The 13428-nt window shown below is 46.3% G+C and overlaps 1 protein-coding gene across 4 annotated transcripts in view; it reads right to left on the reverse strand.

Moving 5' to 3' along the window:
- FANCI (FA complementation group I) overlaps positions 1–12564 on the reverse strand; it is a 24138-nt gene extending 11574 nt beyond the window's left edge. For 3 of the 4 annotated variants that reach the window (XR_010475345.1, XR_010475344.1, XM_005504108.4), the window contains exons 1-18: positions 12378–12548; positions 12171–12243; positions 11088–11218; positions 10527–10683; positions 10388–10445; positions 9767–9808; positions 9157–9280; positions 8148–8233; positions 7849–7981; positions 7497–7589; positions 6888–7024; positions 5913–6093; positions 5230–5317; positions 4546–4676; positions 3815–3885; positions 2761–2875; positions 2249–2371; positions 1097–1165 (exon numbers count right to left, since the gene is read on the reverse strand). Coding sequence is in view for 2 of the 4 variants with exons in the window: in XM_005504108.4 (XP_005504165.2) it covers positions 1097–1165; positions 2249–2371; positions 2761–2875; positions 3815–3885; positions 4546–4676; positions 5230–5317; positions 5913–6093; positions 6888–7024; positions 7497–7589; positions 7849–7981; positions 8148–8233; positions 9157–9280; positions 9767–9808; positions 10388–10445; positions 10527–10683; positions 11088–11218; positions 12171–12243; positions 12378–12461 (1896 nt within the window). In the remaining 2 variants the exon portion in view is untranslated. Of the gene's footprint in view, positions 1–1096; positions 1166–2248; positions 2372–2760; positions 2876–3814; positions 3886–4545; positions 4677–5229; positions 5318–5912; positions 6094–6887; positions 7025–7496; positions 7590–7848; positions 7982–8147; positions 8234–9156; positions 9281–9766; positions 9809–10387; positions 10446–10526; positions 10684–11087; positions 11219–12170; positions 12244–12377 lie in introns of all 4 variants that reach the window. The other variant, XM_021289904.2, reaches the window with a different exon arrangement.
- Between the last annotated feature and the right edge of the window lie 864 nt (positions 12565–13428).

The raw sequence follows: 13428 nt of genomic DNA on the forward strand, positions 1-13428 counted from the left end.
TGCCATCTGCTCTATTAGTAATTAAAATCATCTCTTGAGTTGCCTATGTACCTCTCAGCGAGGGCACATCACTGCCCTAAAACAAGTTTATCTGACCACTTGCTGTTGTGTTGCCTCAACACACGGCATCACTTGTGCTTCATCTGCAGTGCTGCTCACCACAGAGGTAACTGCTCCTGTTGCCTGTCATCTGTCCTTAACACTTGACCCTGTTATGGCATCCAGCTTCTTGGCCTAAGGGCACAGACAGTTATGGAGGCTGCACTTGGCACTAAAACAAATCCATGAGACTATGCTTGTGCCAAATCCTGGCTGTTTGGCACACCACTGGAAGGAGATAAACTCTGAGTACTGATATGGGATCACAACCAAATAGGGAAGGTTATACATACAATGATGCAATGCAATTTTATACATTTACACCGAGTCCCCATTAAGTGCCCTCTGCTCCTTCCCAAAAGCTGCCTTTGCTCTGTTCATTTTCCCTTCTCAGACCCTATACTGTCATGAGAAAGCTGGAATTAGTCAGCATGAACTCTACGGATGATTAAAGGGAAGAAAATTACTTGTCTCAAAGAAAGCACAGCCTGTCCAATGGATTGAGGAAATGTGATTGTCTTGTTGCCATGAGCAACACTGTTGGGGGATGAGTTAATCCTCCTCGATCCCACATGGACTTGGGTATTGTCCCAATGGGAGGACAGCAATAATAATTACTGTGTCAGCACACATCGTTGGGGAAGCATGGGAGGGTAACTGCTGCACACTGCTGAGGAACAGGGAGTGCACAAAGCACTTCTCTGGGCATCACGCTTCTCACAGCATCTCAGAACTGAAGGGCTGGAAAGGGCCCCAAGAGCTCCCTTCTCTTCCACCCTGTGACAGGATATGAAGCAGTCTCCAGACGTTTACCCAGTCCGCTCTCTCAATATGGCAAGGATTTGAACACCTCATTATAGAGGTGCTACAGCACTTAAACATGTTTCCAGTGTAAGGGAGAACTATTTTGCCAATATTTAAACTGGATTGCCTGCTATACTGGTTGCAGTGCAGAATTCTTAGGGTCTCTGCAGCCACGCCACAGAGCAGTACTTACCTGGGACAAGAGCATTTCCATTATAGAGCTGGCCAGCTGGGAGTTCCTGCGAAGGACATCATAAAAACCCTGAAGACAGGAAGGAAGGACAAGCTGGCTTACACAACAAAAATTAACCACGTGCATAACAAGTTGGCGTCATACAACAGCAACGACCCTTTGGCACTGCAAGGAACCATAAGGAAGTAACAATGTGCTCAGTGTAAAACCCCATACCTGGCAAAGCAAAGGCACCACACAAAGAAGGTATTAATCAGAAAGAGTATGAATTTCCTCACAAGGGCCCTCTGACAAGCTGTATCTCCCTAGCAGCGGTGGCATCAAGCCCAGAGTGACTTTCGCTGCTATCTAACACTAGCACTAGATCCAACTTCAAACTGTGAAATCCTGCTTCAAAGGCAAAACAAGACAGTGGGGAAACTGTAGGAGGGGAAAAAAAAAGATCTTTCATACTGAGAAAACTCAGTGGATGGTTAAAGAAAGCACAAGTCTTACAGCTACAGTGACGAACACTTGCAGCTCACCAAAGGTCAGTCCAACCAAGTCAAGAAGGAAGCAAATCTCTCTGACCTGAACTTTTGGTTTTCTCATGGTGGTACCCCATGGTTACCCTGGGAGCTAAGACAGGTACCCCAAAATGGCTCTTTATATTAGGCCATTTGTCACAAGAAATCTAAGGGACAGACAAGACTTTATAGAAACTTGCAAAAGGAAAAGATGGATCCCTGATGCAGCCTTTAAGATGCTTCCCCATACTGTCCAGTCAGAGTTTTCTTTGGAGCCCATCCTTAACTCCCAGCAACTCTGCTTAAATCCAGTGCCTGTAACAATACTCCTCCTCACTGGGCATCAAACATGCTTCCAGTCTCCCAGGTTGCACCACACGAAGAGAAATTTTGATGCATTTTTGTTCTTAAGCAATGCATGAGATGAGGAAGATACATCAATATATCTTTGGGCTTATAATGGTCCAAAATAAAAGGAAGCAGAAGGACTGAAAAAACTCAAGTAGTCCTTGGTACATGTGTCCCATGTAGAATATAACTGAGACGATAGGTTGTTTTCCATGATAATGTGATCATTATTTACCTGGGGCTACAGTAGAACCAGACTAGTAGCTGTTTAAAAGCAGATTGAAGAATTCATGTTTACCTCATATAACATGAGTCGAACATCCGCTTGCTGGCTCAAACATCGCCTCAGGCTGCCCAGGATTTCCAGGCAGAAGGCCTCATTAGCTGCAGAATTATAGCAGGCATGAACATCTGCCTGGACCTGAGAGGGAATATTAGTCACATTATACTGGTTACAGTTCTCAAATATCACAACACATAAGCAAGGTGATAAGGTACCTGGCCCCTAAACAATCACTGAAATAGTCCTTAGTGTGCTGCCAGGTTCTTCATCATCATCACCATGGAACAGCGTAAATGGTCCCCAGAACACTGGTGATGTAAGAAAGAACAACTCTAGAAAGTAACATCCCTACTCCAGCTTCTCTTTGCCAATTGCATTTCCCAAAGCTTTCCTTCCAGGACTAATCCTTACTGAAGATGTATTTCTGTTTTGGGGAAACACTCCACTCTTGATTGATTTCAAACAGCGCATATTAGACATGAGACTGTCTCATATATCCACACCAGGGACTGCAGAACAGCACTTACCTGAGTGGCACCAATGGCCTGGCTGCACTGGGAAGAGGACAAGCTGCCCAGAATCTTAAAATTTCTTAACAGAAGCAAGAAGCCAGCAACTGCAGCTTTACGAGCATCAAGCTGCCTGTGAGTCAGGGGGAGAAAAGAGAAGCATAAGAAAAAATGGAAGCAAGGTGCCCAGAAGGAAATATTATACACTACAAACCTGGTAGTGAAAAAGGGTGACAAACACAGGGTGACTGGGCCCAGCAGGGCTTTATTCCCTGAGAGGGCAGCACAGTCCCAGGCAGTGAGGAGCTCGGTGGTTTGCTGGGAACTCCTTTGGTCTGCACTCTCACAACATTAAATTCCTTTCTGCCCTCACAATGCTCGCACTGAGGGAGAGTCCCAGGCTGAGATGCAAGCATTAAATGTCCCCTGAAAACTGGAATGGGAGCATCTCACAGAGCTCTTCTCAGAGTTGGTATATTCCTCACAAAAAGCTGGTGTTTTGCTTTGCTCACTGAACCCCCAAGTCTTTCCCAAAGTCAAGTCTCTTGCCTTGAATAATAATCCTGACTTATTAATTCTGTGTTCATAACCAGGCAGCCACTGCCCAACAAAATCCAGTCTATGATTGCATTATGAAGGCAGCAGGATGGTTTGCTCAAAGCATTACCAAGACAACAGGCCTGCTTCTCTGTCTCCTTGTAAAGCATCAGAGGGAAGGTGGCAGCTCAACATTCCGATCAGTGGTTCCTTCCAGACTCTCCCTAGCATCTGGATGTACTCAGCTGTGTAGGCACATGTTGAAATTGGTTTTAATTTTGCCTACTTGTTTGAAGTTCCCAACTGCCTTCTGAATTTCCAGCGCCCATTAATCTTGGGGTTGGGATTCATATCTCAGTGGGTAGAGCTGTGACTATATTACAGCCCTGTGCTAAAGAGGTAGGAGATGTCATCGCCTGGTTACAGGAAGAACATAGTAAGAAAACACTTAGCCAAAACCAACAAAAAATACTTCTGCTACAATAACATAAATGACTTCTAGAAATCTTTTCAAAGAATCCCTTTCCAAGCTTACCTGGAAAATATAGCTTTTTGGAGAACAAGTATCAGGGAGTCCCTCGCTGACATGCTGACTTTGAGCAGAGGCTGGAAAGGAAAATATATTAATACTTTGGATAGAAAAGCACTAAGACATGCCAAGCCCTTGGGGCACATGAGCTCATCTTCCTCAGGCCCATCTGGCCCTGCATTTCCAATACTGTCATCAGTACAGTAGGAGAACCAAACCATTTCAAAACAATATAAAATTAAACCCAGAGAGCTGTAGCAGTGAGATACCTTAGCATGTTACTGCGGACACAGTGCAAGCATTTGGGGAAAGAACTGTTATGCTCAGATTGGACAAAGCATGTAAAAGTTTAAGGCCAGGGCAATATCTCAGTCCAAGAAAAAAGAAATATTGACATGGAGCTTGGAAGGAGAAAAATCAACATGACAGCTACAGCTGTTCAGCTAAACACTGTATATTTAATTTTCTATGCTGCACAGAATCTGGGCATCTTCCAGATGAAAGGTCAGCACAGAGCAGTTTCAATACCATGCCAGACCGCACCATGTGCTTTTTGCTAGAGGGCACATGCAAATCCATGCTTGAACAACAGTTCCATGCTACACCGAACAACCTACAGCAGAGTACGAAGGTTTATTTTACGAGAAGGGTTATTAGATCATGCATATAATTGTGGCCTAGAGCTGTCACTGGAACTAAACTAGCAAGGATATTCACGGAGAAATGCAAAGCTTTACCTGTACTGCCCGGAGGAGCCCTTGCACTGTGTCAATGGGCAGAAAGGATAAATTGTCAAAGGTCTCTGTGACTTTGGAGGATGAAGTCTGAAGCACAAGAGGAGCAGACACAACAATATTGGACAGCAAGTCTGAAAAATAAAATGACAAAAGAGCAGCTGCTGCCAAGTGGCCAGAAAAGTCATAGCAAAAGATGTCTTTATAGATAACAATTACAGAATAATCAAAGCTCTTCCATTACATGGAGAGGTCTTGATAGGCTCAGCAGCAAAAATCTGAGCTCTGCTGTAGTCACAAAGTGTAAAACACAACCCGGCTGCAGGGCCTCACCCCACCAGAGGGCACTGAGGTGTAAGAGAAGAGGCTGCAGCAGCATCTCCGCAGCCCCAGAAACTCCTAAGCACCTGCCCAAGGACAAGGAGGAAGGCAAGGCCAGGAACGCGTAACAAGGTACTGACTGATGGATCCCAACTCTCTGTGCGTCAGCTGTTCCATGGCAACTGCCTGCAAACCTGTTTTCACCTGCAATGAATACAAGGTAATCTGATGCAGCTGGCACCTCAGTAAGAGGGGAAGGAACAACTGATTTTTCTTGGCTTCAGGTCACTTCAGCAGGAACTTGTTCTGAGAAACTACATTCTGAGTGTCCACAGAGCAGGACACATTTCTTCCTTTTTACATTACCTATGAAGTGGCTGACAGGAGACGCTGCTTTTGTAAGGACTCTATTCAGGACCTGCTCAAGAATATCACTTCTGATGGGGTCGTGAACCTGAAATGAGAAAGAACAATAAATAAAAATCAAAACCTACATAAATTTATGATATTCCTGTACCTCAGAGCACATGCATTGTGCAGTGCAAAGCAAATGCAGATCTGACAGGTAAGCTGGGACTGGTTGCCAGAAATCCCCTTTTCAGCTAAATTCACATAGACCAATTCAGATTTCATTCCAGTTCGACCAGAACCAGCACATCAGAGAGACACACAGTATACTTGGAACATAATGGGTCAGATCCTCTGTGGGATGCAAATTTATCACTTCAGTGAAGATGCTAGTTTCAGTCTCACCTCTGACAGATTTTTTTCATACCACTGAATTTCTCTACCTCCTCTGCAGTTTCTTGGAAATTGTACTAGGGATTACACAGGTATCACAGCAGGTAGAACAGATTAGGGTTAGGTCTTTATTAGGACAGCCTCTTCTAGCTGTAGAGGGGCAAACAGAAGACTAAATCTAGTATTGTTTGTAAAACACTCATGATGGATACAGCAGGCAAGGCTTTGACACCATTTACCAAGAGAGAATAAGAACAGAGTCCTCCCCACCCAAAAAAAACCCCAGCCTTCTCCAAAACATATACTACCTTAAATGTTTCCAGCAGGATACTCGCTCCCAGTCTGCAAGCCTGCTGGGCTGGCATTTTTGAAAGGCCAGAACTGGTATCAGCAGTTTTTCCTCCAAAGGGCTTTTTTGGTTCATATGATTCCATTAGGCTGAAGCCAAGATCCACCAGGCCCTGAGTAACGTGGTCCCAGCCAAATGCACTGAGGAAAACATTAAACGGTCCCAGAAAGAAACAACTTAGTCACAGAAAAGGTTTAGATTAGAGCAGTCTAAAGCAAAATCTTGCACAGTCATTCCAGGGTCCAAAGCAGCGATGTTTGGTCACTCCAGGGAAGATGACACCCCTCACAGCCCCCCAAGACTGTCTTTAGGCTGAGGGACAGGTGCTCAGCACAACAAATCTTGCAGTCCTTGTTCTGCAGTCTAAAGGTTTCCTCACTATGGGGAACGATGTGCACTGAGGTCTGATCTAAATGTGACAGTACTCCACAGTCAGGGTAGACAAAAATCCTGCTGACCCTGAGATCTTCAAGTCAGAGAGAGGACAGAAGAGGAATGAATGCCTCTCCTCAGATTAAAGGACAACAGGTGACAGATAACAGACCTGTCCCACGGGATGATTAAAGGACTAACCATGTGGGGGAAGAAAACAGTGAACCTGTCACTCATCCCTTGATCAGAACACAAACTACAGTTGGCAGCATGACTCACACCGTCAGCTGCTTTACCAGTAAGAAACAGAGAGGGCCCTGGTCAGTTTAGTCCTCTGTACCACCAGATGCTGAGATTTGGGGTGAAGGGGGCAGATTTATATAGCTGTGCTTTGGTTTCTAATTCGTAAGTATAAAACCGTGATAAAACCTTTGGATTTTGATACTGTTCCCTGCCAGCACCTATACAACAGTATTTAGCACCCCAGAGCATTCTAGTGAGGCTAAAAGTCTCCCCCTCACAAATCCCGTTGTGAGTTCTGCAGCATGTGGCAACAACTCACCTATTTTTTACCACTTCCAGAATTACAGCAGTTACATCATACTGTTGAGGAAACAAATCTTGCAGGAACTTGGAGGCCTGAAGGAACTGCAGGTCCTTGCAGCTTCTTGTGATTGATGTTTTCAATAAATCAAATATCTGGAACACGAAAATCATTGAGTGTGAGGAAATGATATTTCAAATGGGACCTTTATAGTTTTGGGTATGTTCCAGTAAAAGCCAGAGCACAAGTTTCAATCCAGCCTGCCAAAAATCTTAACTCACTTCTTTCTCAGGACAAACACACCAACCTCATTAAGTGCCTCAAGGAGAGTAATTTGCTGCCAGAGGCATTTCAGGTGGCCATCACAGAGCCAAAACATTTAAAAACTAAGACATTGCTTTTCTTCTTATCCTACAGTACCAATCCACAGGTACCACAACTCTGGAAAATTCTGACATTGCTCTGGTGTCTTTTATAGTGTTCAGTAAAATACAGCATACTAATGATCTAACTGCCTCCCCAGGAGCATCCTGAAACCATTTTCAGCCTAATTCTGATGGGACTGTGACGTATCCATGCTTCATTTCCTTTACAAGGAAGTTCTTTACAATCTTATCAGCCACATACCTGCTCTTGCAGTCTGTGTTTTACTGCAACCGACAGCAAAAGAGCCACACTGAAGGGACACAGGGCTCTGCCAGGGTCCTTTTGTTGCTCAGCCTAGGAGAGAGCAAGCAACAGTCAGAGAGCACTTTGTCTTCAACTGCAGAGTCCCACAAAGCTGTCAGGCCCATATCACACTGCTGTTGTGGTGCAGAAAGGGACATGTCTCTTCAAACATATCATAGCACTTGCTAAATCGAACGTGACTGTGATTGTAAAAATTATTAAATCCCTTCTAAAAGTAACCACTTGAGTTGATTTTCAAAACTCTGCTTCAACACCTTCAACAGCTGTGCCTGTCCCATCTTTGCCATACCTTTAGAAGTCTGATTAGTTCCTTGCCTAGGTCCTGATCCAGGTTGATAACAGAAACGATATGGAGAATAACGGTACCTTCCACATGGCGGAGCTGGTCTAGGGGCATTGTGGCTACCTTAAGGTCCACTGATCTGTAAGATTTATCAGAGGAAAAACAAGGCATCTAATACCATAAATAATTTCTTATGTACTAAGAAACTTGGTTTCACAGTTTAAATTGAAGGAGCCCTGGGCAGGACCAGGGTGACTACAAATACCCAGCTGGTAATGAAAGGCAACAACAGAGAAATAACTTACTGTGGAACCCTCTGTTCTTCCTTCTGTCTCTTATCCAACTCATTGAAAAAACTGATTATTCCTTCTAAAACAGTCTTCTTACTGCCCTACAAGGGAGGACATTACATTAAGGCACTGCAGGGACTGCAGTATCCCAGAGAACTGCACTCTACTCCCACACCAATTATAAATGTCATGGTGTTCTTCATTTCCCTTCATAAATCACTGAGGTGTGGGAGGGCTCCTGTGTGGTTCATTTCCAGATGAAGTGATGCTGGTTTAGTTTACATGTTTCCTTTAACTGCGCTTATTGAAGAGCTGGAAGAAGCTGAAGCTCCCATCTATTCTTTTTTAAAAGTTATTATTAATTAGAAAGAATCCTGTATGTTATAATTAATTAGGGAGGTGTTCAAACTCCTAACCTTAAACCTAACTTTCCATTTTGGGCAGTGCACCCAAACGACCTCCTATAACACACATGTAATTTGTCTTGACTGAATGATTTTGGCATTGACTTGGTCATGAATGCAGCAACCAAAAGAGCCAGATCGCCCCGTCAAAGGGTAGCGGTGTCACTGGCAACCTCTGTTTGAAGGAGAAGCACAAGAGTTGAGACATTTCCAGTATAAGTCAGGCTACAAGCCAGAAGACGGTCACACTGCATGAGCTATTATTACAGTGTGCAGACCACAGAGAGTGAACAAAACCACACTTAAGAACACCAAAAAAACCAATCCTCTCTGCTGTCTGCTAGGTCTGTGCTCATCCTTTATTTCCCAAAGGTTTCCTTCTTTTCCCACAAGGAAGATCAAGATTGTATCTTCCTCTGAGCATTCAGTTCTTCAGGCTAGAGGGAGTTAGAGGAAAAAAAAACCAACAAACTACTGATATCCTCCTGTGTTCTGCTCCCCACAGCACAGTTTGGGAACAATCAGAATTCTCTCCAAAATCCAGCCTATAGCTCAGTCTGTACGTACATTTTTTCTCATGGCACATGCTTAGGGGGAGGCCAGCTCCCAGGAGCTTTTACCTTTGCAGAAAGCAGCAGCAGCTGATAGACCAGAGGGGGAATTTCCTGCAGGTCTAATTTGGAGAACATCCTAAGGACCTTTTCCACCACAAACTGCAGCTCCTCTCCCGATAGTGGAATATCCCTGTCGAATCAAAGATATAGCCTAATCATTTTCACTAATTTCCTTCAGAATCCCACAGCAAACCCAGACTACAACTAAACAGAATCCTAATGAACAGACAGGCAGCAAGTGCTCCCCAAACCCTCACCAGCAGCAATTGTGACAGATCCCTCCATACCCTACCACTGTCCCAGGATACTCTTCAACCTTCAGTGCTTAGATCTCCCTCACATTATGCTTGTTCATTAATGTATTGTTAATTTGCCAAGGCTCACACACATGGAATAAAACCCACAATGTCATGCCCAGTCTCTGAGGCGTGCTTGCCCAGCTGTAGTTTGCATCCAGACAGATCTGACGTGGATGTTCATGGACTCAAACATCCATGGGGCTTCGCCTGGTATGTTCACACCTACTAATCATACTTGCCTCAAACTATATGTGAAATAGGATGTGGTCATAACTGCAGCACAAGAAAATGTTGAAGTTAAAGAGAAAATGAATTACCTGAACATGTTGGCAAGATGTATTACACTCTGAGGATCCCACCTGGTAAAACAAGAACATACTGGAAAATTGAAAGCAAGCAGAATTGTTGCTTATCTCTTCCCTCCTCATATACAATTACTCAGTGTCACCATTTCCCTGTTACATTCTGATATTAAAATTAGAAGCCAATTTTCCACCAGAAGTCACCACCACCACCCTACCCACTCAGACGTAGGCTCCAAACTGCCCCTGTCCCCACAATAACAAATAACCAAGAAAGGAATAAAAACAAGCGCTTCCTGAGACCAGTTCACAGAACACTATTACAAGATCTAGGAACACACGGTCCCCTCGCCCTCCCAGCCAGAGAATGTGCTGTCACAGAGGGCACAGAATCAAAGATGACAGCACAGGAAAGACGGTGTCATCCAGCTTATCATGGTCTTTCTCAAAGCAAAACATGAAACAGTTTTGCCACATAACTGTCGGGGCTACAGACACACTCAGCAACTGTAGATTTCCCTCCCACTGTATCTGTAGGGTGTCACAGGGAATTCTGAAAAAGGCCCAAACAGAACTAGGCACTGACTGATTTTTAAACAGACTAAAGCGTGGTGGAGCTGGCAGAGATGTACGTACTTGCTTGAGCAGAGGGTGTTTATCAGTTGTTTCTTAAACTCTTCCCCATTCAGTTCACCTGAAAAAAGCAAAAGGCTTTTAGGAGCTGATTCCAGAGGAACGAGGGACAGGCTGGAGAGAAGGAACTGAAAGGGGTTACCTTTTCCATAAGCCAGGTTCTCCTTCAGACTGGCCAGTGCAGTGAGAACAGTGGAAAACAACTCCAAGGATTTCCCATTAGACAGGCTGCTGCCTTTAACAACATCAACGAACAGGGTGGCAAGTTCAGCCAATGCGTGGCCTGGCAGCTGGCGAGCCTGGGAGAAGATGCAGCATGCAAGAGCCTGGGCAGTGCATGGGAGAATTCCACACATACGTCCAAACCGTCACCAAAACCCAGCAAAGGACAATATTTCTTACAGCGATATATTCCCCTAACAGAAGAATTCAGCCCCAAGACCTCTGTTTCATATGGTCTTTTATAGAACTGATATAATCAAGCTGATATAATTATAGATGTTGAGTTCTGAATCTAAGACTAAATATGCAATGATAACCACATTTACACACACAGAAATTCCAACACCGGCCAACCTAGTCCAACGCAGATCCATAGACAGGACACAACCCATTTTCCTCAGTGCCCTAGTGAAGTATCTCAATCTACATATGAAATTATACCCAGCAGACCCCAGGAAAGCCAGCCCAAAGGAGCTCCTACCTCCAGCATCAGCAGTCCTATGATCTCAGACACCTTGCCCAAATTCAGGTCCCCTGACTCCACTAGCAGGATGCAGTGCTTGTACACCTGAAGCCTCCTGAGAACACCACTTCTCTGGGCACAAGGGGAGCCTTTTAATGAGGAAATAAAGAAAACAAAGAATGGGGAAAAATAAGAAGTTATTTAAGTAACAACATGTTGCTAAACAGGAAATCAGCAGGGCTAAACTGTCACCTGACTGCAAGTGCCCATTTTATTTATCTGACAAAACAGATACTGTGTTTCCCAAAAAATAAGACCTACCCCAAAAATCAGCCCTAGCATAATTTTTCAGGATTTTTAAGGAAGCTCAAAATGTAAGCCCTACTCCAAAAATTAGCCCTAGTTACAGTTCATAAAAAGTCTGTTTAAATAGTGTCCAGGCAGCTATACATGCGAAGAAGTAAAATTAATTGGCAATAGAATACAGCACGACAGATGTGACAGCATGTGATGATATGACTATATTTGAATAAATGTTCATTTTTTGTTCAAGAATAAATGTAGATTGTTGTAGACACCCTCTGAAAATAAGTCCTAATGCATCTTTTGGAGCAAAAATTAATATAAGACCCTATCATATTTTTTGGGAAACAGGGTAAAAAGCAGAGCACAGGAAACCAGAGTCTCCTGGGTAAAACAGCTGGAGCACTCAGCGCTGTTATCACACCCTGTGGTTCACTCAACCTGCTGCCCCAGATCAGGAAGTATCAAAATGTTGAGAAGAATCAGCTTGGTAATTATGTTTCGACTGGCCAGCTCAGTGCTGCTCCAAGGTACCTAAGGGCTCCTGAAAGTAAAGACCACTTACAACAGGTTCATTACAAATACATTAATCTGGTTTGCTATTTCCCCCTAACTCTTTTTGGGTGTCCCATTTCCCTGTGGCAGCTCTGACTGGCTGGTTCTTATAAAAACGACACGGCTTTGTGCTGCTGACCACTCACTTCACCTGACAGCCTGTAGCCCATGGGCCACCAGCACGGCCGGGGCCACAGTCTCCTCCCCACCCGCCCCACAAAGCGCAGCTCAGACATCACCCACCTTTGAAGATGCCTCTTAGCAAAGCTGCCGTCTCCCTCCCCTTCAGGGCCTGCCTTGTCACCATGTCGCCCAGCTGCAAAGAGAACGGGATGCTGTGAGCTGCACCTCGCCCAAGGAGAAGTCGCCTCCGCCCGGCTGACAGGGCCCGGCAGCGCACACCCCCCGCTCCTCCGCACACAGGGCCCAGCCCGCGGGGCTCCCGCTCACCTCGCTCTCCCCCAGGCTCTGCAGGGCCTCCTGGAGTCGCTCCGGGGCCTCCTCGGCCGCCAGCTCCAGGATGCGCTGGGCCATGGTGCCGCAGAGCCGCCCGGAACGCGGCTGCCCTCAGCTCCGTCACCCCGAAATTCCCGCCCGGAAGCGCCCGCCCGTCACCCGGGCAACAGCGCCCGCCCCCAAGCCCTCACTTCCCCGCAACCGGCCGCTGCCGCCTCTCCCGGCCGCCCAGAGATAACGGTTCGAGTCCCGCAATGCGCGGACACCTGGGATCGAAGCGTGTGGGGTGCAGGACAGTGTGGGGTGCAGCATGTAGGACAGCGTGCAGTGCAGATACGTGGGATGCAGGGCAGCCTGGGATGCAGGCACACGGCACGCAGAGTGGTGTGGGTGCAGGCAGTGCGGGGTGCAGACACGTGGGGTGCAGGGTGGTGTGGGGTGCAGGGCAGCTTGGAGCACAGGGCAGCGTTGGGTGCAGGGTGCTGTGGGATGCAGGCAGCATGGGGTGCAGGCACGTGGGGTGCAGGGTGGTGTGAGGTGCAGGCACGTGGGGCGGGCAGCTGGGGAGGTGACGGGGATGCTCTGCACAAAGTGCCCATTCAGGGCCACCCCATAGCAGCAGCGTCTGGTCCCCATGAGCATCACCCACGTGGGGCACGGATCCCTTGGACTAAACCCCTTAATTCCGGAGGGCACAAGGGGTGGCCTTGGGTGCACGAGGTTTAGCCCGCCTTATAGCAGTGGGATTTAGCTGGAGGATCCGGTGCCAGCATGGTGCGGGAGCTTTCGCAAACACTCTGCTCACGGGGAGCAGGAGCTGATGCTGCCAAGAGAGGGGGAATAGGTTTGCCTGGGGTCAGGGACCGTGGGAAGGGGGATGACGAGACCCGTCTGAGACCCAAAGGGATCTGGCCACAACACCTTGGGGTGGGTCCCCCTTGGGGCTGCCACCCTTCCCAAGACCCCTTTTCCCAGGACAATACACCCGCTCAGTGATGCCAGGGGTTGTGCATTACTCTGCAAAACTATTTAATCTGCAATGAGC

Source organism: Columba livia, chromosome 11 (assembly GCF_036013475.1).
Source record: "Columba livia isolate bColLiv1 breed racing homer chromosome 11, bColLiv1.pat.W.v2, whole genome shotgun sequence".
Classification (NCBI taxonomy): Eukaryota; Metazoa; Chordata; class Aves; order Columbiformes; family Columbidae; genus Columba; species Columba livia.